The sequence below is a fragment of the Ranitomeya variabilis genome, chromosome 2 (genome assembly GCF_051348905.1).
Source record: "Ranitomeya variabilis isolate aRanVar5 chromosome 2, aRanVar5.hap1, whole genome shotgun sequence".
NCBI classification, from domain to species: domain Eukaryota; kingdom Metazoa; phylum Chordata; class Amphibia; order Anura; family Dendrobatidae; genus Ranitomeya; species Ranitomeya variabilis.
This window is the reverse complement of record NC_135233.1, coordinates 873,353,960-873,378,269: the sequence shown is the minus strand read 5'-3', so window position 1 is coordinate 873,378,269 and position 24,310 is coordinate 873,353,960. Positions and strand designations below refer to the sequence as shown.

Sequence of the window (24,310 nt, the reverse complement as noted above, 5' to 3'; positions counted from 1 at the left end):
AAGAAGTGCAATGTTTAGGAACATGCTGAGGGAGTACCTTGCAGGGCGTCCAAACATCCTCCGGGATTCCTCTGTGCCTTTTAATTATTGGGCATCCAAGCTAGACACGTGGCATGAACTGGCTCTCTACGCCTTGGAGGACCTGGCCTGCCCTGCTGCTATCATTCTGTCCAAGCTGGTTTTTAGTGCCGCTGGTGGAATTATAACAGATAAGCGCATCTGTCTGTCAACTGAAAATGCTGACAGGCTGACTCTTATAAAAATTAACAAGGGCTGGATTGGGAAAGACTTCTGTACACCACGAAGTGAAAACAGCGAAACATAACCTCTAATACATTCTCTTTTTTGGGAGGTGTATTCTCATGCACCTTTTCACAACCACACATGGGTAAAACAGATTTGTTCTGTTTGTTGTTATCCTCCTCCTTATTCTCATCCTCATCATCCACAACCAGTAGAACACCAGAGTGAATGGATTCCGTGATGCCAAACTCACAATTTTTGTTTGTGCAAAGGTGTTTTTATGATGCCCATTACTAACTGGAAACCAAAACAAATGTTACTCCCACAGGGGGAAATGTCATAAAAAAGAGATGTATGTCTAATTTTTCAATTATTCTTATATTTTCCATTTTCCCTATCCCTGGACAGTCCTCTAATGAGGTAGTGTATACCTCTACAATAGAAAATGATTCAAAGACTATTATATTATATTTTTATTAATAGCCCTGTCTCTGAGCTGTTGGTAAGGACAAACATATCTCGTTGGACACATTCTGGCTTCACATCTATGAACCTGTGTTCACCCCACCCTTTTGTTATTTACTTTCATTGGTGGATTCATATTTTTTATGTATTTGTTTTATTTCATTAAGATTTATCTTTATGTCTCCTCATCCTCCACCACTAGATCACTTCTGTGCTGCTACAGACATTCGATTTTTTGGCAAGGGTGTCTATGATGCTCAAAGTACGTTTTTTAAAAATTTACACCCCATGGGGAAATGTTTGTCAGCCCATACACTTAGTGTATGGGCATTACAAGATTCCAATGCATCTTGAATGCTGCAGCCAGTGATATTTCTGTCCAGCCGCTTCACCGATGCCTCCATCTTGTGCCAGTCATTACACTGTCTACCCGTTCGCTACAGGGTCCAGTATAAACTCATCTCTCTCACCCACAAAGCTCTCCATAATTCTGCACCGCCTTATATCTCCTCTTTCATCTCTGTATATCGCCCTACACGTGCCCTCCGTTCTACAAACGACTTAAGACTAACATCCCCTGCAATCCGAACCTCACACCTCCGTCTCCAAGACTTCTCTCGTGCTGCGCCAGCTCTCTGGAATGCACTTCCCCAGACGATCAGACTGATGCCTAGCCCCGACCTATTCAAGCGCGCTTTGAAAACCCATCTCTTCAAACAAGCCTACCACATCAACTACTCAGTAAACTAACTTTGCCCGGTACCCTCCTTTCAAATATTACTCTAAATCTGCACCCTACTATTTATCTGTCTCCACACCCTCCATGCACACGATTAAATGCACTTGATACTTGACTATTGCACTTAAACACACGGGCTGATGACCGGATCATGCAGCTTTGTATGAAAATCCCTATGTATTATAATTGCCAGACCTGAAATAACAAGCACTTTTCACCTATTGTGTCCCCCCATTTCCTTGTAGATTGTAAGCTTGCGAGCAGGGACCTCACTCCTAATGTCTCTGTTTAAATTGTCTTAACTCGTAACGAATTTATTGTTTGTACATGTCCCAACTTAATTGTAAAGTGCTACGGAATATGTTGGCGCTATATAAATAAAAATTATTATTATTAGAGTATACCCGCTCTTTTAAATTGGGCCAAGTTTTTAATGAGGCCTTCATCAATCTCTCCTCATTCTCCACCTCTAGATCACCAGGCTTAACATCTTCTGTGATGCTACAGACAGTCAATTTTTTGTCAAGGGTGTCTATGATGCCCATAGTATATTTTTATAAAATTTACCCCCCATGGGGAAATGTTTTTCAGCCCATACACTTATTGTATGGGCATTATAAGTCTAGCAGACCTGCTCCTTTAAATTTGGCCTAGTTTTCAATGAGGCCTTCAGCAATGTCTCCTCATTCTCGACCACTAGATCACCAGGCTTAACGTCTTCTGTGCTGCTACTGTCAATTTTTGAGCAAGGGTGTGTTAGGGCTGGCGGAACGCACCGAGTAAAAGGAGAGATGTTATTTGGTGCATTCGCAGCCCGGGGTCCACCGTGCAGGAGAGAACCCGCAGCTGGCAAATGGCGGCCCTATATGGCGGTAGAAGCGAACTCTGTTACTTCACAGAGTCGCCTAAAGAAAGCACTGTGTCCTGTTCCACTCACAGGAGAACACAGCAACTACCGAGCAGATAGCAGTTTGTGGCTACGCAATCATACAATCTCCTCACCGGAGGAGCCGGTATTCTAGGGGCTATTTCAGCCGGGGCCCTGAATCCAAACACACTATCTCCTCACCGGAGGTGCCGGTATTCTAGGGGCTTATTTCAGTTGGGTCCCTGAACACATACACACGTAACCACAGTGGCGCAAAGCACATAACTTAGATTTGATACTAGCGCATTGCCGTGTGGCTATGCGAACCTTTTATAGCTGCAGCAAGTACAGGACCTTCCTAGAAGGACCAATGAGAGGCTGCCACAGAGCCTGAACACCTTCAGGACCTTCCTGGAGAACCAATGGGTTCTGCAGAAGTATCTAAGGATGTGACCCTCGATCTCCAATGAGAGATCTTACCCTGGGTATGCTCAGAAGGGGAAAAGCAGGACTTAGTCCCAAAAGGATCTGCTCGCCGCTGCCCAGCACTGGCTTCAATGGCAGAAGCTGGAAAAGCATTAGTAACCCTTTGCACAAAGTCAGACTTGTTTATTCACTTCACAAACAGTTCTAAGCTTCTATGTGTCTGTTGTTTGGCATTGTAAAACATTAAGGTTTACTGAACCTCTACCTGTGGTGGTTTTATCTAAATCCTTGTGGTTTTTATATTCTAAGGGTTTATGGCCCATCGTCTGATGACTCCATGATATCTCACTTTCATCTGACCTTGAAAGCTGGCCACTTGAAGGGCTGGGTGAAACTAGAGTTACTACATAATGTTAACTACTATATAAGACCAGAGAAACATGACTAAAACAGATGCACAAACTGGGGTACCTGTACAGTGTGCTCATACCTGCATAATTGGGGATGCCCATGCAGTGTAGGTAATCTCCCAGGGGTTCTCTGTCTTGGTGTTGCTTCTCTGATATTCCAGACGGATGATGTTTATAAGCCTCTTGGAGATGATGTAAGTATACTGTATGTAGTTAATCTTTCTATATACTTAATCATTATATGTATTTAATCCTTATATGTACTTTACCTTTGTATGTTAACATATACAAAAGTGTATGCACTCATAACTGTTCAATCATACTATTCCTTGAATTTTTTACTTTGAAATAAAATTGCGTTGCATTGCAAGTATTAGCCTTCTTTAAAGCCAGATCTGAACCTAAGTGCTAAAACCGTTGAAAATAAAATGGCCAAATTCTCCTGTAAATAATTCTGCAAAGAGGGAACCTTCATACCATTAAAAAAGACAAAAAGTTGATCGCCCTTCAATGTAGTGCTTCCTGCTCTCAAATATTGTTGGGATTCCATTACCATTTGAAAACCAAGAAAGGGTTTGACAGCTTGAGGTTTCATGGTTCACAATTTCTTTATTTTTTTAAAGTGATAGTCTCCTGTCTTCAATCACGTCATTCAGACTGCATGGTTGGGTATTCTCAAAAGCTTAACTGAAAACAGACATCATTTTGTGTCAAATTAGTAAACTTTATATTCTTGCAAGGATTTAAGGTAATCTGTTTCACTCGCTTTTGGACTAATTAGTGATATTTTTATCAGCCGCAACTCTGAAGTGTTACATAGTAACATAGCTATTAAGGTTGAAGGAAGACTCTACGTCCATCTAGTTCAACCCATAGCCTAACCTAACATAACATGGCCTAACATGTTGATCCAGAGGAAGGCAAAAAAAAACCATGTGGCAAAGAGTAAGTTCCACACTGTGGAAAAAAATTCCTTCCCGACTCCACATACGGCAATCAGACTAGTTCCCTGGATCAACTCCCTATCAAGGAATCTAGTATACAGTGGGGCAAAAAAGTATTTAGTCAGTCAGCAATAGTGCAAGTTCCACCACTTAAAAAGGTGAGAGGCGTCTGTAATTTACATCATAGGTAGACCTCAACTATGGGAGACAAACTGAGGGAAAAAAAATCCAGAAAATCACATTGTCTGTTTTTTTATCATTTTATTTGCATATTATGGTGGAAAATAAGTATTTGGTCAGAAACAAAATTTCATCTCAATACTTTGTAATATATCCTTTGTTGGCAATGACAGAGGTCAAACGTTTTCTGTAAGTCTTCACAAGGTTGCCACACACTGTTGTTGGTATGTTGGCCCATTCCTCCATGCAGATCTCCTCTAGAGCAGTGATGTTTTTGGCTTTTCGCTTGGCAACACGGACTTTCAACTCTCTGCAAAGGTTTTCTATAGGGTTGAGATCTGGAGACTGGATAGGCCACTCCAGGACCTTGAAATGCTTCTTACGAAGCCACTCCTTCGTTGCCCTGGCGGTGTTGTTTGGATCATTGTCATGTTGAAAGACCCAGCCACGTTTCATCTTCAATGCCCTTGCTGATGGAAGGAGGTTTGCACTCAAAATCTCACGATACATGGCCCCATTCATTCTTTCATGTACCCGGATCAGTCATCCTGGCCCCTTTGCAGAGAAACAGCCCCAAAGCATGATGTTTCCACCACCATGCTTTACAGTAGGTATGGTGTTGGATGCATGCAACTCAGTATTCTTTTTCCTCCAAACACAACAAGTAGTGTTTCTACCAATCATTTCCAGTTTGGTTTCATCAGACCATAGGACATTCTCCCAAAACTCCTCTGGATCATCCAAATGCTCTCTAGCAAACTTCAGACGGGCCCGGACATGTACTGGCTTAAGCAGTGGGACACGTCTGGCACTGCAGGATCTGAGTCCATGGTGGCATAGTGTGTTACTTATGGTAGGCCTTGTTACATTGGTCCCAGCTCTCTTCAGTTCATTCACTAGGTCCCCCCGCGTGGTTCTGGGATTTTTGCTCACCGTTCTTGTGATCATTCTAACCCCACGGGGTGGGATTTTGCGTGGAGCCCCAGATCGAGGGAGATTATCAGTGGTCTTGAATGTCTTCCATTTTCTAATTATTGCTCCCACTGTTGATTTCTTCACTCCAAGCTGGTTGGCTATTGCAGATTCAGTCTTCCCAGCCTGGTGCAGGGCTACAATTTTGTTTCTGGTGTCCTTTGACAGCTCTTTGGTCTTCACCATAGTGGAGTTTGGAGTCAGACTGTTTGACGGTGTGCACAGGTGTCTTTTTATACTGATAACAAGTTTAAACAGGTGCCATTACTACAGGTAATGAGTGGAGGAAAGAGGAGACTCTTAAAGAAGAAGTTACAGGTCTGTGAGAGCCAGAAATCTTGATTGTTTGTTTCTGACCAAATACTTATTTTCCACCATAATATGCAAATAAAATGATAAAAAAACAGACAATGTGATTTTCTGGATTTTTTTTTCTCAGTTTGTCTCCCATAGTTGAGGTCTACCTATGATGTAAATTACAGACGCCTCTCATCTTTTTAAGTGGTGGAACTTGCACTATTGCTGACTGACTAAATACTTTTTTGCCCCACTGTATATACCCTGTAACATTATACTTTTCAAGAAAGGCATGCAGTCCCCTCTTAAATTTAAGCAATGAATCACTCATTACAACATCATACGGCAGAGAGTTCCATAGTCTCACTGCTCTTACAGTAAAGAATCCCCGTCTGTTATTATGCTTAAACCTTCTTTCCTCCAGACGTAGAGGATGCCCCCTTGTCCCTGTCTCAGGTCTATGATTAAAAAGATCATCAGAAAGGTCTTTGTACTGTCCCCTCATATATTTATACATTAACATAAGATCACCCATCAGCCTTCGTTTTTCCAAACTAAATAGCCCCAAGTGTAATAATCTATCTTGGTATTGCGGACCCCCCAGTCCTCTAATAACCTTGGTCGCTCTTCTCTGCACCCGCTCCAGTTCAGCTATGTCTTTCTTATACACCGGAGACCAGAACTGTGCACAGTATTCTAAGTGTGGTCGAACTAGTGACTTGCATAGAGGTAAAATTATGTACTGCTCATGAGCATCTATGCCTCTTTTAATGCATCCCATTATTTTATTTGCCTTTGTAGTAGCTGCCTGACACTGGCCACTGAATATGAGTTTGTCATCCACCCATACACCCAGGTCCTTTTCATTGACGGTTTTGCCCAGAGTTTTAGAATTAAGCACATAGTTATATATCTTATTACATCTACCCAAGTGCATGACCTTACATTTATCCCCATTAAAGCTCATTTGCCATTTATCAGCCTAAGCTTCTAGTTTACATAAACCATCCTGTGATATAAAATTGTCCTCCTCTGTATTGATTACCCTGCAGAGTTTAGTGTCATCTGCAAATATTGAAATTCTACTCTGTATGCCCCCTACAAGATCATTAATAAATATATTAAAAAGAAGAGGGCCCAATACTTACCCCTGTGGTATTCCACTGCTAACCGCGACCCAGTACGAGTGTGCTCCATTAATAACGACCCTTTGTTTCCTATCCCTGAGTCAGCTCTTAACCCACTTACACATATTTTCCCCTATCCCCATTATTCTCATTTTATGTATCAACCTTTTGTGTGGCACCATATCAAAAGCTTTTATAGGGTATGTGTCCATGTTCAGGTTTGCTTCAGGCTTTGGTCAGGATTTTATGCAGGTAAAATCCTGACCAAAAATGCACCTGAGGTCACTGGCAGGTCACCTGCGGTGTTCCTGCGTGTTTTGCTCATTGTAGCAACATGCTGCGTTCTTAAAAAACGCATCGCATTTGCGTTTTCGCAGGAAAAATGCATGCGTTTTTTAATGCACAGTGGAGACGGGATTTCATTAAATCCCCTCCACTATGCTGTAACATCTGGGCGCTGCGTTTTTGACGCTGCGGCTCAGCGCTGCGTCAAAAACGCAGCGTTTCCTAAACGTGGACACATACCCTTAAAGTCCATATACACTACATCCACTGGGTTCCCTTGGTCCAGTCCGGAACTTACCTCTTCAAAGAAATTGATCAGATTTGTCTGACAGGAACGGTCCCTAGTAAACCCATGCTGATACTGGGTCATGAGGTTATTCCTCTTCAGATACTCCAGTATAGAATCTCTTAGAAAACCCTCAAGGATTTTACCCACAGTAGATGTTAAGCTTGCTGGCCTATAGCACGTTTTGGAGGAAGAGAAACAGATTCTTTTGTTTTTTTTCCTTGCAGTCAGTTCTGCTTAACTGATTTTTTATGTGATTTTTTATTTGAACATTGAGAAATGGATTTGATAAGGGTGAAAAAATAAGATTTAGAATGGTCTACTCATGCATTGAACACAGATAGAAGCAGTGCACAGCACACTTGTATGACATGTGCCCTGCTGGCTTTGTCTGTGGATCTCTGTAATGCCAAAGAAAAAAAAATTGCCACACAGGACACTACCTAGTTAAACTATCTGACTAATGAACAAGCGCCTAGTTAACTACCTAAAATCTAGCTGCTAACACTGCCAGCATCAGGAGCAGCCTCTCTCATACAACACCATTATCGTAGCCAAAGTGCTTAAAATACTTTAGTTGCAACTCAAATATTTTCCCGTACTTTTTACCAAATGTTACCAATTTTTCCATTTTTATAAAATTTAGCTCATGTTTCCGATCACGAACGCGAATATGACATATTCGTGCAGATCTTATGTTTTGAGATCATTTTTCAAACAAATTCGCTCATCACTACCTGTCATGTCTTGGTGGTTTTATCATGCCCGGCAGCCAGCATTCTCTCAGAATGTGTCTTCAGTGCCGATGGTGTACTGACGGATAAGAGCAGCCGGTTGTCCCCAAAAAATGTAGACTGCCTAACTTTAATCAAGATGAACGAGTCATGCATTTCCATGGACTTTTGAACCCCAATTGCAGACTGTACAGACTAGGCGATGTTGTAGTTTTTAGTTCTGCATTAATCTCTTGTAATTGCAGTCTGTTAAAAATTTTTAGGTGTTTCTGTACCTGTTGTTGCCGCTGCTGCTGCAGATGTTAACACTAATATATGGAAATGTGAACATTCCTGGTTTGGTCTCCTTCTGCTGGGTTGGTTGTTGTGGAAGAGATGTCAGTCCCTATTACTATTTCTACTCTGGTAAAATTGATGCCACTTTGGTGATGTCTGCCACTAATTTTTGGAAATGTGGAGACTCCTGATTAGGATTCTCCATTTGCTGGGATGGCTGTAGTTGAAGAGGTGTTGGTCACTATTAGTGTTGAGCGATACCTTCCGATATTTGAAAGTATCGGTATCGGATTGGATCGGCCGATATCCAAAAAATATCGGATATCGACGATACCGATACCCGATACCAATACAAGTCAATGGGACACAAATATCGGAACGTAATAGGGAGCGATCCTGGATGGTTCCCAGGGTCTGAATGAGAGGAAACTCTCCTTTAGGCCCTGGGATCCATATTCATGTAAAAAATAAAGAATAAAAATTAAAAATATGGATATACTCACCCCTCCGACGAACCCTGGCTGTCACCACTGCAAGCGTCTGCCTCCGTTCCTAAGAATGCAGAGAGTGAAGGACCTTCGATGACGTCGCGGTCACGTGAGCGGTCACATGAGCGGTCACATGAGCGGTCACGCGACCAATCACAAGACCGCGACGTCTTCGCAGGTCCTACACTCACTGCATTCTTAGGAACGGAGGCAGACTCTTGCAGCGGTGACAGCCAGGGTTCGTCAGAGGGGTGAGTATATCCATATTTTTTATTTTTATTCTTTATTTTTTACATGAATATGGATCCCGATTCCGATTTCCGATATCGCAAAAATATCGGAACTCGGTATCGGAATTCCGATACAGCGAATATCGGCCGATACCCGATATTTGCAGTATCGGAATGCTCAACACTAGTCACTATTATACTCTTTCTACTCTGATGAAATTGATGCCACTTTGTTGGTGCCTGACTAATTTTTGGAAATGCAGAGACGCATGATTTGGTCTCTGCATCTGCTGGGTTGGCTGCAGTGAAAGAGATGTCACTCCCCATTATACTGTTTCTTCTCTTGTGAAAATGATGCCACTTTGGTGATGTCTGCCACTAATTTTTGCAAATGTGGAGACACCTAATTGGGTTTCTCAATTTGCTAGGATGGCTGTAGTATAAGAAGTGTCGGTCCCTATAATACTATTTCTACTCTCATGAAATTGATGCTACTTTGTCGATGTCTGCCACTAATTTTTGGAAATGTGGAGACTCCTGATTGGGTTTCTTCACCTGCTGGGTTGGCTATAGTGGAAAATGTGTTCTTCCCTATTATACTATTGCTACTCTGGTGAAACTGATGGCATTTTTGGAAATGTGGAGACTCCTGATTGTGTCTCCATTTGCTGGGCTGGCTGTAGTGAAAGAGTTGTTGCTCCCTATTATACTAGATCTACAGTGTCAAAATTGATGCTACTTTAGTGGTGTCTGCCTTTAATTATTTTAAATTTGAATACTTCTGGTTAAGTCTCCATATACTGGGTTGGCTGTAGTGGAAGACATGTTGGTCCCTATTATACTATTTATACTGTGTTGAACTTTTGAAATTGATGCCACTTCGGTGGTGTCTGCCACTAGTTTTTGAAATTTGAACACTCCTGGTTGGACCTCCATCTGCTGGGTAGGCTGTAGTGGAAGAGATGTCGTTCCCCATTATACCATTTCTACTTTTGTGAAATTGATGCCACTTTGGTGATGTCTGCTGCAAATTTTTTTATAAATATGTAGACTCCTGGTTTGGTCTCTTTCATGTGTGTTTCCTGTATCAGTAGACCTCCAAGACCAGCAGGCCTCTACCATTTTTTAGTCACCTACCCATGTTACTATACTTACGTTTTTCTGATGATCGTAGCCTACGAAACTGATATTTGGGAGACTTGTGTGTGGCTGAGAATAAAAGCAGGTTGAGCTGCTGCATGTAGCATCAGTGCTCCCAGCACAGCAGGCCTACACCAATCCCTCACACACATCGTCTAACTTTGAGATTAAATTGAAAGCTGTAAATGCTGGCCCAGACCCTGATACAACATGCATGGCAGTTTGCTGCGGTGCCATTCTAAAATTTTTACTGTGGGTCATTAAAGGCCACTCTCCTGGTGTTTGCCCCTAATTTGATGTGTTTTGGCAGCTTTTGGGTCCATTTGAAAGTGTTGTGTATGCGCTTGTTTTCGACTCCCATTGACTCCAATGAAGTTCGGCTATGTTGGGTGAATGTTCAACAAATAAATGGGCGAATATTGCAAAATTGGCAATTATAATCTGAACTGAACATTGAAATATTCACTCATCTCTAGTCTGGAGAGACCACAGAGTACAATAAGCATAATGCGTAAAAATGAAAAAATGTTTTACTCATCTCTCCAGTTCACTGTCCCTTGCCACGCGCCTTGCCAATTTTAAATAGAAGACAATATTTTCCACGTTCACTACAAATGGTTGAATTTGGAGTGAACTTATATGTGATCTATATGACAGACAAACAACAGTTTGAAATAGCTGGTCTGTAGGTTGCTATTTTTACGAGCAAACTAGTGTCAGTAACTTCGCTAACACATAGCAACAAAAATAAAATGGAGGGCAGACATGGCAGAATTTTGAGCACAGTTATATGTGATCTGTGTGATGGACAAACCACAGTTAGAAATAGCTGACCTGTACGTAACTATTTTTACCAGCAAACTGATATCAATAACTTTGCTAATGGAGCGCCCCCACACCGCCGCAGGGCCGAGGGGTACCCGGAGCCGGGCCTCTGGGATCTCAGTCCTGGGGTTGTCACGGTGGCTAGACCCGGTCCGTGGCCCTGTCTGTCAGTGGGGGACGTCCGGTGCAATAAGTGGTGTTGTAACGGTGCAGTTGTGGGGTGCAGGTCGCGGTAAATAATGAGGACACCAGGTTGCAGTCTCTTTACCTCTTTACTGAAGATCTCTGGGTCCTCAATCCAGAATACGGCTCACCAGGCTGCGCAAGTCCGGCCGGTCCAATGACACCTCCAGAGCTCTCTTCACAGGAGGAAATCTGTGCCTTCCCCCTAGCGCTATGTTTTGTAGTCCTTCCCTGCTGTGCTTACGGAAAGTACCCCACAACTGTTGTGTCTGTTTCTGATGTTCCCTCACAACTCGACTAGATGATGTTCTGCTAATCCTCCATCCCTCCCTGAGGTTCGGGTAGGAACGGCACCCGTTTGACGGGTAGGCCTGGAATTCTTCCGGGACCCTAGAGACGCCCCTCTCCCACAATTGCCTCCCAAGACTTCATAGGTGATTTGAGTTAGACAGCCCGCCTGAGACTGACTGTCCTGCCGCTGTTTGGAGTATTGCTTGAAGCTGAATGTTATTCTACTCCCTCGGCGTTCCGGCCACCGGTAGTGCACCTCAGTAGGATGTTGCTTCGGTCTTACAGCACGACTCCTACTGGTATTTCTCCTTTGCGTGATCCCGTTTCTCACTCAGCACAATCTATCTCTCTTCTAATCCTTTCTTGGGCACCGCCGCTACCCGGAGCAGGCACGGTCCCGTTACGTTCGTTCTTGTTGCCAAGCCTCTGTCAGGATCCCACCCCTGACAGAGACCCTACTGTATCTTCCCCTACAACACCCTCTGCCACAAGGTGTTGCCTGGTTCGAACCCAGTCAGCTTTCTGCTCTAACTTCCTGCCTGACCCCCAGTTTACCCACTATGGTGGGGAGTGGCCTAATGAATAGCACCCTTAGCTCCCCCCGGAGGCCCGGCTGTGAAATGTATTGGTGTCTGTGATACCTGATCAGATGAACTCCTTCAGTGCCATCGGACGCACCATAGCTCCCCATAGTGGCGGAGCCACAGTACTGCAACGACCAGGACTCTGGGGCGCTGCACTAACATACTGCAACAACATTTTAAGGTTGGCCAGAAATGGCAGAATTTTGAGTGCAGTTATATGTGATCTGTGTGATGGACAAACCACAGTTAGAAATAGCTGGCCCGTAGGTACCGTATATACTCAAGTATAAGCCGACCAGACCCCTAATTTTGCCACAAAAAACTGGGAAAACTTAATGACTTGAAGCCTAGGGTGGGAAATGCAACAGCTACTGGTAAATTTCAAAAATAAAAGTAGATACCAATAAAAGTAAAATTAATTGAGACATCAGTAGGTTAAGTGTTTTCGAATATCCATATTAAATCAGGAGCCCCATATAATGCTCCATACAGCTCATGATGTGCCCCATAAGATGCTCCTCATTAAAATATGCCACATATAATGCTGCACAAAGGTTAATAATGGCCCCATAAGATGCTCCATAGAAACATTTGCCCCATACAATGCTGTATAATGGTTGTTTATGGCCCCATAAGATGCTCCATAGATTATGCTCCATAGAATTCGGCATAAAGGTTGATGGCCCCATAAGGTGCTCCATAGATTATGCCCCATACAATGCTGAATAAAGGTTGATGGCCCCATAAGATGCACCATATATTATTATATACGGTAACTATTTTTAGCAACAAACTGGTGTCAATAACTTTGCTAACACACTGCACCAAAAATTAAATAGAGGCCAGAAATGGCAGAATTTTGAGTGCAATTTTTATCTCTGATCCATGTGACCGATAAACCACTGTTGGAAATAGCTGGCGTGTAGGTATCAGTTTTAACCAGCAAACTGGTGTCAATAACTTTGCTAACACACTGCAACAAAATTTAAAGGTAGGTCAGAAATGGAAGAATTTTGAGTGCAATTTTTATCTCTTATCTGTGTGACAGAAAAATAACTCTTGTAAATAGCTGGCCTGCAAAAATATTATTCCTGGCCCCTGATACCTGGGGCTATGTCTAGAAACATCTTTAATAGCAGCAGCAGCAGACAGAACTGGAATGGACCCTCTTGCTATATGCACTGCAGTCTGCCACATGCACTGCCTGCCTGCCTAGCACTGATATCTGTGCAGCTAATTATTAGTCCTCAGAAGGACCGTTAGCTGAGATGTATATGTATATTATATATAGTATACCCACTCTAAGTACAAAGCAAACAAATCTCCCCATAGCTCAGCAACAACTCTTCCTACCCTGCCTGATTCCGGAGCAGACTGGGCCGAGTATGGCGGTGCCAGGTCTGATATAGACCTGATAACGCTGTGCGGCCAGCCAATCACTGTAATGCAACAACCAACATGGCTGCAGCACTACAGTGTGTGACAGACAATCTCTGCATGTTCATTGGTTCTCTAAAGCGTGCAAAACATGCAGGGTGGGGATCCCGGAAATACTCGGTGAGCTCCGACCATCTCAAGCAGTGAGATGCTCGGGCGAGCACCGAGTAGTGGTGAGCATGCCTGCTCATCGCTAGATATAAAGAAAAGAAAAGGTTAATTGGACTTTGATATGTAAATGTTTTTATTATGTTTTTGTATTGTTTAGGATTCAATACCACAAAGGGAGAGCTAGTAAGAGCCATTCTATATAACAAACCAGTGAGTATTAAACTGCATAGAGAGGCCATGAGATTTCTCATCGTACTTGTGGTTTTTGGTTTAATTGGAGTTATCTACACTGCAGCTGTGTTCAAGACGAAAGGGGTAAGTTACTATGTATCATAAGTACAGTATGACAGTATTTAGTCCTTCTTAGTGGTGCTGTTTACATTTATTCAAGTCTATTTCTGTAGTTGATTAGTCATTCTAACCCACTTGTGAGAGCGCATGAACAAAAGATGAAGCCTCAGTCAGAATGTTAATGGTGTCAGGCACAGATGTGGGCTTCCCCATAATGCCCTGCAGCAATCAAATCACAATGCTAAGCTCATCCAATCAGGGGAGTGGTCGGGAGGCTTTCATAGACAATATAGCAGTATAAAAGATAGTTCCCGGGACACTGTTATATGATATTGCTTCTATGCTTAGCAGAGTGCTAAGCTATCAATACACCGAAAACAGGGATCATTTTTGCACCCAACTTTGTGATAATGCCACATTTTCTTCTGTGTGCACTGCGTCTGTATAAACAACACCAAGCCATGCATCTGACTCTGAAAAGGGATCATTTTTAGACCGTTTGTACAACATAAGTTTTATGTTACAAAGTCTGCAACTGCTCTGTGTGTTTAAATAGGCTGCTAGTTACCACTGCTTACCATCCATTTCCCCCTAGCCAGATAGGATGATGTCTTTGTGATATTAAAAAGATTTGTGTGCATTACAGAGCTCAATATAATATTGGTAGACTCCAAGAAGAATTAAGAGTCCTAAACACATACTGTATTAGAGGCATTTAATTAAGCAAAATTAATTAAATAATTCACAACAAATCAAAGTTTGGAAGAAAATTTGATGAAGTGTAGTTCTGCTCATTTCTACTCATCATCACTAAATGCAGTCAGGAGGTGGAATCTGCTCATGGAGGGTTATGTTATAAGAGTATTGCTACATTTGGCAGATTATTTATTTGGCCAGCTCATGGATTTATGCTATACCAGTATAGATGAATGAGACTTTTGCTGAAATCTCTGCAACAAATGTGCCAGATATGAAAATATAATGAAAAGGGTTGTCCTCATCCTCTCAATTGTACAAAAGGTGCTGAGAGACACAGCTGATGTTGAGCCCAGTATTAGGGTTGAGCGAAATGGGTCGGCCATTTTCAGAAGTCGCCGACTTTTGGCAAAGTCGGGTTTCATGAAACCCGACCCCTGTGTGGGGTCGGCCATGAGGTCGGCGATCTTCTGAATCTGGTATCGGAATTCCGATACCGAGTTCCGATATGTTTGCGATATCGGGAATCGGTATCGGAATCCATATTTAAGTGTAAAATAAAGAATCAAAATAAAAAATATTGATATACTCACCCTCGGACGCGCCCTGGTACTAACTGGCAGCCTTCCTTCCTAAGAATGAGCGCGTGAATGACCTGCGGTGACATCGCGGCTTGTGATTGGTCGCGTGAGCGGTCACATGGGCGGTCGCAACCAATCACAAGCCGCGACGTCATCTAAGGCCCTTCACGCGCTCATTTTTAGGAAGGAAGGCTGCCGGAAAGAAGCAGGGCGCGTCCGAGGGTGAGTATATTCCTATTAGGTATATACTCACCCTCGGACGCGCCCTGCTTCTTTCCAGCAGCCTTCCTTCCTAAGAATGAGCGCGTGAAGGGCCTTAGATGACGTCGCGGCTTGTGATTGGTCGCGACCGCCCATGTGACCGCTCACGCGACCAATCACAAGCCGCGACGTCACCGCAGGTCATTCACGCGCTCATTCTTAGGAAGGAAGGCTGCCAGTTAGTACCAGGGCGCGTCCGAGGGTGAGTATATCAATATTTTTTATTTTGATTCTTTATTTTACACATTAATATGGATCCCAGGGCCTGAAAGAGAGTTTCCTCTCCTTCAGACCCTGGGAAACATAGTATCCCATTGCACTGCATTGGATTTCGTGTTTTGGCCGACCCCGACCCCGACTTTTTTATAGGATCGGCCGATTTCCCTCGACCCGACTTTTGAGAAAGTCGGGTTTTTGAAACCCGACCCGATCCTATAAAAATAAAAGTCGCTCAACCCTACCCAGTATGCATACCTGTCATGAACTTGTTGTCTTAATTAAAATAGGAGAATAGAAATGGACAACACCTGTCAGGTGTGCACATTATCTGTTAAGGATGTGAAAGTTTCCAAATCAGCAGTGTCTTTCAATCCCCAATGTGGATGTCATAGGTGGTGGATAACTGTTTTAGGCCGGTTTCACATTAGCGTTTGGAGGAGCTGCAGACTTCCTCTGTGAAGCCCCGCCCTCGGCTGCACCTCCGCCTCTAGCTCCGCCTACTTCTGCATGCGGCCTGCGTACCTATCTTTAACATTAGGTATGCAGGTCGTGCCGCTGTATGCGGATGCTTCCACATGCATCGTTTTAACGATGCGGCGACCAGCGTAGGACGCCGCTTGTAGCAATTTCTTTTTTTCTCCGCATCGTCAAAACGACGCATGCAGAATGTTAAAGATAGGTACGCAGGCCACATGCTGGCCACATGCAGAAGTAGGCGGAGCTAGAGGCGGAGGTGCGGCCAAGGGCGGGGCTTCACGGAGGAAGTCCGCAGCCCTCCGCAGCTCCTCAAAACACTAGTGTGAAACTAGCCTTAAGGTGCCATCTGCGCCTGTTTGCTTTTTAATTTATTTCTATGCAATGTTTGTGACCAAATCCTTTTTAGAAACATACTTCTATAATTTCAGTGGGATTATTTTTGTAACTATGTATCAACATGCATAAAATGATGTAACTAAAAAAATACTTGTATTGCTTTCCTAGGCCGATGATAGTTTCGTTGTGCTAATGTCATTTATGATGCTAAGTAGCGTGGTAAATGCAGCCCTTCCTGCTTCAATTACAATTAGTCAACTGTGGGGTCAAACAAGGCTGAAAAAACATGACATCTTCTGTATTAGTCCTCACCGGATCAATTTAGCTGGGCAGTTGAATCTTATGTGCTTTGATAAAGTAAGTTCCATGTGGTTTATCTACTTTAGTGACTCCTTGATGCTAGCTGTATGCATTATTCTCTACTGAGCACAATTGTGATATTACAACAAAGGGTAAAAAAAATAAACAAGAATTTATGATCATGTTTATATAAATTTAAAATATCACTGCATAGTAAGGAGCTTGCAGAATATTATAAAGCTATGGGAGGTGTCTGGCGGACTGAAACAAAATCTCCACAGAGAAGGCAGACATGATTTATTATGCACCCAGTAATCATCTGATCACTAATATACCAGCTACAGTTATAGGGAAAATCAGCAATGAAAATATTCTAATAATATGTTCAAATGTAAAACAAAGATCTGTGTGACCTTATCTGTGGCACTGTGTACAATCAGATCACAAAAAAACTAAAATAAATAAACAAATTAAAACTAATAAAAAACTCCACTTATCCAAATACCTGGCCCTGCTTCCATTGAAAAAATATGTCAAATACATAAAAAATATTTCTTTAGAAAATGCAATACAATTTAAAACATTTTTTAGCAGTTTTTTGTGATCAAAAAATAAAAAAATGTCTTAAACGGACATATACAGGCATTCCTCATGTTGCAAACTAGATATTTGTATTTAAATTGGAACAGAGCCAGCCAAAAAATAACGAAAAACCTAATACTCAATCTCTTGACCAACCGCTTCAGTCACCCTGTCAACCACTGTCCAATCCTCTTCTTACTGCCGTAGCACACTGTATATTAGTCTAAATGATTGGAAATAGGTTTTGGGCTTGGAAAACCCTTATTATGAACCTGATATGAGATACATGCTGCCTGAATCTGACACTGTCTGCTTTATTGTAGCCGTGCATGTTTTAAGCTGACACACTGTAATGTTTCAGAGAAAATATACTTTCAAAAGCTATGTGTCTCCGTTGACTAGTCCAAGGCCTTTTCCTAAGGTTTTGTCTTTGCCCTGCTCCTCTACACTGACAAGTCTCTACCCAGAGGTGTATCTAGATGCTCCAGAATCTAGGGCAAGAATTCAGCTTGCCCTCCACTAAGCAGTTTGAGTAGATGTTATGTGAGTTGTGACCAATCATTCAAATGCTATTTACACACTAAAAGTCACATGTCTACTAACTGCTCTTACTAATCCTTTCAATGCTCAGTGGAAAACTGAGAGAAGTAGGGAAAAAAGTTAATTGCCACATAACAGTGAGTATGAAAATTGCATGATTGAAGTGACCATTTGATAGCTACTGGAACTAGCAAGCAGAGCTGAATCTTGATAGTAAGTATATTACATGCTGTTGGGATTTGCATGTGCTTCATTTTATTATTGAAGGCCTTGTCCAGGTTTGAGATAAAAGTCTGCAGTCACTGTAGGTTACTGCAGGTTTCTGAATTCTCACAGCGCAGGCACTGAACACTTTTTGAATTCTACCTTGCCGGTGGCAAGAGTGGATTGTCATTTGTCATGTGAGCACAAGTGTTACGGTGGGCGGAATGCACTAAAGAAATTATAATAGCGAAGTGCGTTTGCCACCCGGGGTCGACCGTGCAGAAATGGTACACTACAGCTAAAAGGACAATGACGAGACTTGCAGCGAGTGACACAGGCTCGCACTGAGTTAACGTTACTGTGCAAATCGCACACAGCAACAGAAAAGAAATTCTGCTATGAAACCATGTTTATCAGCACATGGCCACAGAGTGAATATGACACTTATCGCATACCCTGTTAGCGTCACAGGAGAACACAAGCCACACTGGGGCATGGGAACCGGTAGTGGACTCCAAGCACTCAAAGAACTCCTCTTCGGAGGGGCCAGAATTCTAAAGGCACTAGCGCCTGCCCCGAATTCAACCACACAAACTCCTCTCTGGAGAAGCCGGATTCTAAAGGCACTGAGCCTGCCCTGAGTACACACAGCTCAGTAGAGCTAAACCTGGACTTAGTCTCAGGAGTGACTGCATGCTGCTGAGTATTGTCTGTTACTATAGCTGAACCTCGAGAGGCAGCAATAACCAAGCGTACAGTCCTGATCTGAGCAAGACAGTGAGACCAATGTCTTTGCTCAGCAGCATTCACTGCGGTTGAGACTGAATAGGGGACAACAAGGCTTGGGATCCATCCTGTGCAGAAGAAGAGTCCCGGCGCCTAACACAAGTATGCAAATTGTATAGCCACATTCTGACTAGGCATGTCCATCCTCGCTCAATTAATTTTCATTGAGCGAGGCCATACATGTCAAGTTGGCATGTGCCTGTATGTACACTACCGTTCAATAGTTTAATTTTGTGTTTTCCATGAAAACTCATACTTTTATTAATCAAATAAGTTGCCAAGTGAATTGAAAATCTAGTCCAGGCAATAACAAGGTTCGGATAAAAAAGCTTTTTATTTGAAATAATAATTTTCTCCTTCAAACTTTGCTTTCGTCAAAGAATGCTCCCTTTGCAGCAATTACAGCATTGCAGATCTTTGGCATTCTAGCAGTTAATTTGCTGAGGTAATCAGGAGAAATTTCACCCCATGCTTCCAGAAGCCCCTCCCACAAGTTAATTTGGCTTGATGGGCACTTTTTGCATACCATATGGTCAAGCTTCTCCTACAACAGCTCAATGCGGTTGAGATCTGGTGACTACGCTGGCCACTCCATTACAGATAAAATACAAGTTGCCTGCTTCCTCTCTAAATAGTTCTTGCATATTTTGGAAGTGTGCTTTGGGTCATTGTCCTGTTGTAGGATGAAATTGGCTCCAATCAAGCGCTGTCCACAGAGTATGGCATGGAGTTGCTAAATGGAGTGATAGCCTTCCTTATTCAAAATCCCTTTTACCTTGTACAAATCTCCCACTTTACCAGCACCAAAGCAACCCCAGACCATCACATTACCTCCAAAATACTTGACAGATGGCGTCAGGCACACTTCCAGCATCTTTTTAGTTGTTCTGCTTCTCACATATGTTCTTCTGTGTGATCCAAACACCTCACAGTTGGATTCATCTGTCCATAATACTTTTTTCCAATCTTCTTCTGTCCAATGTCTGTGTTCTTTTGCCCATATTAATCTTTTCCTTTTATTAGCCAGTCTCAGATATGGCTTTTTCTTTGCCACTCTTCTCTGAAGGCCACCATCCCGGAGTCACCTCTTTACTGTAGATGTTGACACTGGCGTTTTGCGTGTACTATTTAATGAAGCAGCCAGTTGAGGACCTGTGAGGCGTCAATTTCTCAAACTACAGACTCTAATGTACTTGTCTTGTTGCTCAGTTGTGCAGCGGGGCCTTCCACTTCTCTTTCTACTCTGGTTAGAGCCTGTTTGTGCTCTCCTCTGAAGGGAGTAGTACACACTGTTGTAGGAAATCTTCAGTTTCTTGTCAATTTCTTGCATGGAATAGCCTTCATTTCTAAGAAAAAGAATAGTTTCACATGAAAGTTCTTTTTTTTCTGGCCATTTTGAGAGATTAATGGAACCAACAAATGTAATGCTCCAGATTCTCAACTAGCTCAAAGGAAGGTCAGGTTTATAGGTTCTCTAATCAGCCAAACTGTTATCAGCTGTGCTAACATACTTGCACAAGGGTTTTCAAGGGTACTCTAACCATCCATTAGCCTTCTTACACAGTTAGCAACCACAAAGTACCATAAGAACACTGGAATGATGGTTGTTGGAAATGGGCCTTTATACACCTATGAAGATATTGCATTACAAACCAGACGTTTGCAGCTAATATAGTCATTTACCACGTTAACAATGTATAGAGTGTATTTCTGAATCATTTATTGTTAGCTTCATTAGAAAAAATATGCTTTCTTTCAAAGATATGGAAATTTCTAAGTGACCCTAAACTTTTGAACGGTAGTGTGTGCATATTACATACTTGTCATTTCATGATTTCACTCTCTCACCACCAACACTAGAGATCCTGACAGCGTGCACTACACGCTGTGAGAATTCTGAAATATTCAGTCACGTAGAATGACTGTTGACTCATCACAAACATGGACAACCCCTTTAATGCTTCTCACATAAATAAAAATATACTATTCCATAACTTGTCAGATGGCACAACACTTTATTAACATAGCCATGTATAAAGCAATATTAAAAGTTCTGGATTATTACATGTGTACAGTATCAGAACCAATAACAACACAATAATTAATCACCAGAACCACCAACAGTACATAAATACATCACTAGAACCTCCATCAGTATAAAAGCACAGCAGCACAACCCTCATCAGTACAGAAATACATCAGCAGAACCAACTGCAGTAGAAAAATTCATAATCAGAACCACCGTCAATAAAGAAATACATCCACATAACCCCCATCAGTTCAGAAACAAATCATCAAAATCTTTATTAGTACAGAAATTCAACACAAGAAACACCATCAGTGCATGAATGCATCACTAGGACTACCTTCAATACATGAATTTAGCACTATAATCACCATCAGTACATGCTACATTAATTGTAATCACAGATCAGACCCATATAAATATGTAGTAAATGATAACTACAACTTTCAATGTGTCCTTAACAATGGTAAGGAGATACTGGAAGTTGTTATCAGTCATAATCAGACTGCAGACCATACAGGAACCACAGTACTGATGAGAATAAGTTAGTATCACAAATAAACATATGCATCCAGGTGCCTTATAGATGATGTTGTCTCTGATTGGGGTCATTCTTTTTCTTTTCTTCATCTTGTCCAGATGCCAGAATGACTTTCCACATCCAATATCATCTCTGTAGGCTTCCATCTTCTCCAGTCCTGTATATTATATTCCACACAATACCCTTAAAAAAGCAGTGTCGTTATAACTATAGATGAGCGAATATTTCAATGATTGGTTCGGATTATGATAGCCGAATTTGCAATATTCGACAATTTATTTGTTGAATATTCGCCGAACATAACCGAATGCCATTCAAGGCAATGGGAGGCACAACAAATGCATACCCAACACCTTCAAATGGCCACAAAAGCTGCCCAAACATATCAAATGATGGACAGACACCAGAAAAGTGGCCTCAGTTCACCAACAAAACAAATTGTACCATGGCACGGCAGCAATCAGCCATGCATGAGGTGTTGGGGTCTAGGCCATCATTTACAGCTTTGAATTGAATGTCAAATTAAGACAAGGTGGGTGAGGGATCAGTGTAGGCCTGCTGTGCTGGGAGCCGTGATGCCACATGCAACAGCTCAACCTGATTTCATCCTCGGCCACACTCAGGTGTCATAAATATCAGTTTCGTAGACTACTATTATCAGAAACATCTAAGGATAGTAACACGGGTAGTTAACTAAAAGGAAGTGGAGACCTGATGGTCTCGAAGACCTACTGCTACAGGAAACACACAGGAAGGAGACCCAACCTGGAGTAAACACATTTACAAAAATTAGTGTCAGACATCAAAGAAGTGCCATCAACTTTGCAAGAGTAAAAATAGCATAATAGGGATCAACATCTCTTACATTACAGCCAACCCATCATATGGATATCCAACCAGGAGTGTTGACATTTCTAAATATTAGGGCCTGACAGCACTAATGTGACATCAATTTCACCAGAATAGAATTAGTATAATGGAGAACAATATTTCTTTCATTGCAGCCAACCCAACAGATGGAGAGACCTAATCAGGACTCTCCACGTTTCTAAAAAATATTGGCAGACACCACCAAAGTGCCATAAATTTCACTAGAGTAGAAATAGTATAATAGGAACTGACAAATCTTTCACTACAGCCAACTCAGCAGATGGAGACCAATCATACCTGTTTGCATTTCCACAAAATTTTGTTAACATCTGCAGCAGCAGCAACAACAGTTACAGAATCCACACTAAAGATATTACAAGTGCAATAATGTGAGATTAATGCAGCACACTAAAAAATTCTACTTTGCCTAGTCTGTACAGTCTGTGATTGGAGTACAAAAGTTCTTGGAGATCCATGACTTATTTATATTGATGAAAGTTAGGTGGTCTTGGTCTGCACTTCAGGGGACAGCCAGCTGCGCTTATCCATCAGGATACCACCAGCAGTGCTGAAGGCACGTTCTGAGAGAACGCTGGCTACCGGGCAATATGAAACCTCCAAAGCATGAGAGGTGAGCTTTAGCCACTGATCAATTTTTGAAGACCAAATTGTGAAAGGGTCCAAACCCTCCCTGATTGTGTTGATATTCATTTCTAGATACTCCTGCACCATCCTCTATTTTTGTTCACCACGTGTCTGACTTGGACTCTGTTGTGCTGGTGCACGAGCTGTGTCAAAGGAATCCTCACAGAAATGTTTTCTTTCACTCACACTACTGCTGCTACTGCTAATGCTTTGGCATTGATGAATTGATGTGCCAGATATAGGAAGTCTATAGCTGTGATGCACACTGTGTGCCTCACTGCTGTCTTGCGGAAAACCTCTCTTAAGGCTGTGTAAAACTGTTTTTCGATACTCCACCATTCGTGGGTAGTGTTGAGCATTCCGATACCGCAAGTATCGGGTATCGGCCGATATTTGCGGTATCGGAATTCCGATACCGAGATCCGATACTTTTGTGGTATCGGGTATCGGTATCGAAACAACATTAATGTGTAAAATACAACATTAATGTGTAAAATAAAGAATTAAAATAAAAAACATTGCTATACTCACCTCTCCGACGCAGCCTGGACCTCACCGAGGGAACCGGCAGCGTTTTTTGCTTAAAATGCGCGCTTTTCCTTCCTTCCGTGACGTCACGGCTTCTGATTGGTCGCGTGCCGCCCATGTGGCCGCGACGCGACCAATCACAGCAAGCCGTGACGTAATTTTCAGGTCCTTCTAGGCATTCAGTATTTTAAAATTACGTTCCGGCTTTGTGATTGGTCGCGTCGCGGTCACATGGGCGACGCGACCAATCACAAGCCGTGACGTCACGGGAGGCAGGAAACGCGCGCATTTTTAAAATTACGTCGCGGCTTGTGATTGGTTGCGTGCTGCCCATGTGACCGCGACGCGACCAATCACAGCAAGCCGTGACGTAATTTCAGGTCCTGAATGCAGAAATAGGCATCAGGACCTGAAATTACGTCACGGCTTGCTGTGATTGGTCGCGTCGCGGTCACATGGGCGGCACGCAACCAATCACAAGCCGTGACGTAATTTTAAAAATGCGCGCGTCTCCTGCCTCCCGTGACGTCACGGCTTGTGATTGGTCGCGTCGCCCATGTGACTGCGACGCGACCAATCACAAAGCCGGAACGTAATTTTAAAATACTGAATGCCTAGAAGGACCTGAAAATTACATCACGGCTTGCTGTGATTGGTCGCGTCGCGGCCACATGGGCGGCACGCGACCAATCAGAAGCCGTGACGTCACGGAAGGAAGGAAAAGCGCGCATTTTAAGCAAAGAACGCTGCCGGTTCCCTCGGTGAGGTCCAGGCTGCGTCGGAGAGGTGAGTATAGCAATATTTTTTATTTTAATTCTTTATTTTACACATTAATATGGTTCCCAGGGCCTGAAGGAGAGTTTCATCTCCTTCAGACCCTGGGAAC

General features: G+C 42.6%; 1 protein-coding gene across 1 annotated transcript in view; it reads left to right on the top strand.

The window, feature by feature from the left end:
- LOC143808065 (putative cation-transporting ATPase 13A4) overlaps window positions 1–24,310 on the top strand; it is a 597,320-nt gene that overhangs the window by 333,271 nt on the left and 239,739 nt on the right. The window contains exons 11-12 of the mRNA XM_077290324.1: window positions 13,699–13,856; window positions 16,571–16,759. Of these exons, the coding sequence (XP_077146439.1) occupies window positions 13,699–13,856; window positions 16,571–16,759 (347 nt within the window). The remainder of the gene's footprint in view (window positions 1–13,698; window positions 13,857–16,570; window positions 16,760–24,310) is intronic.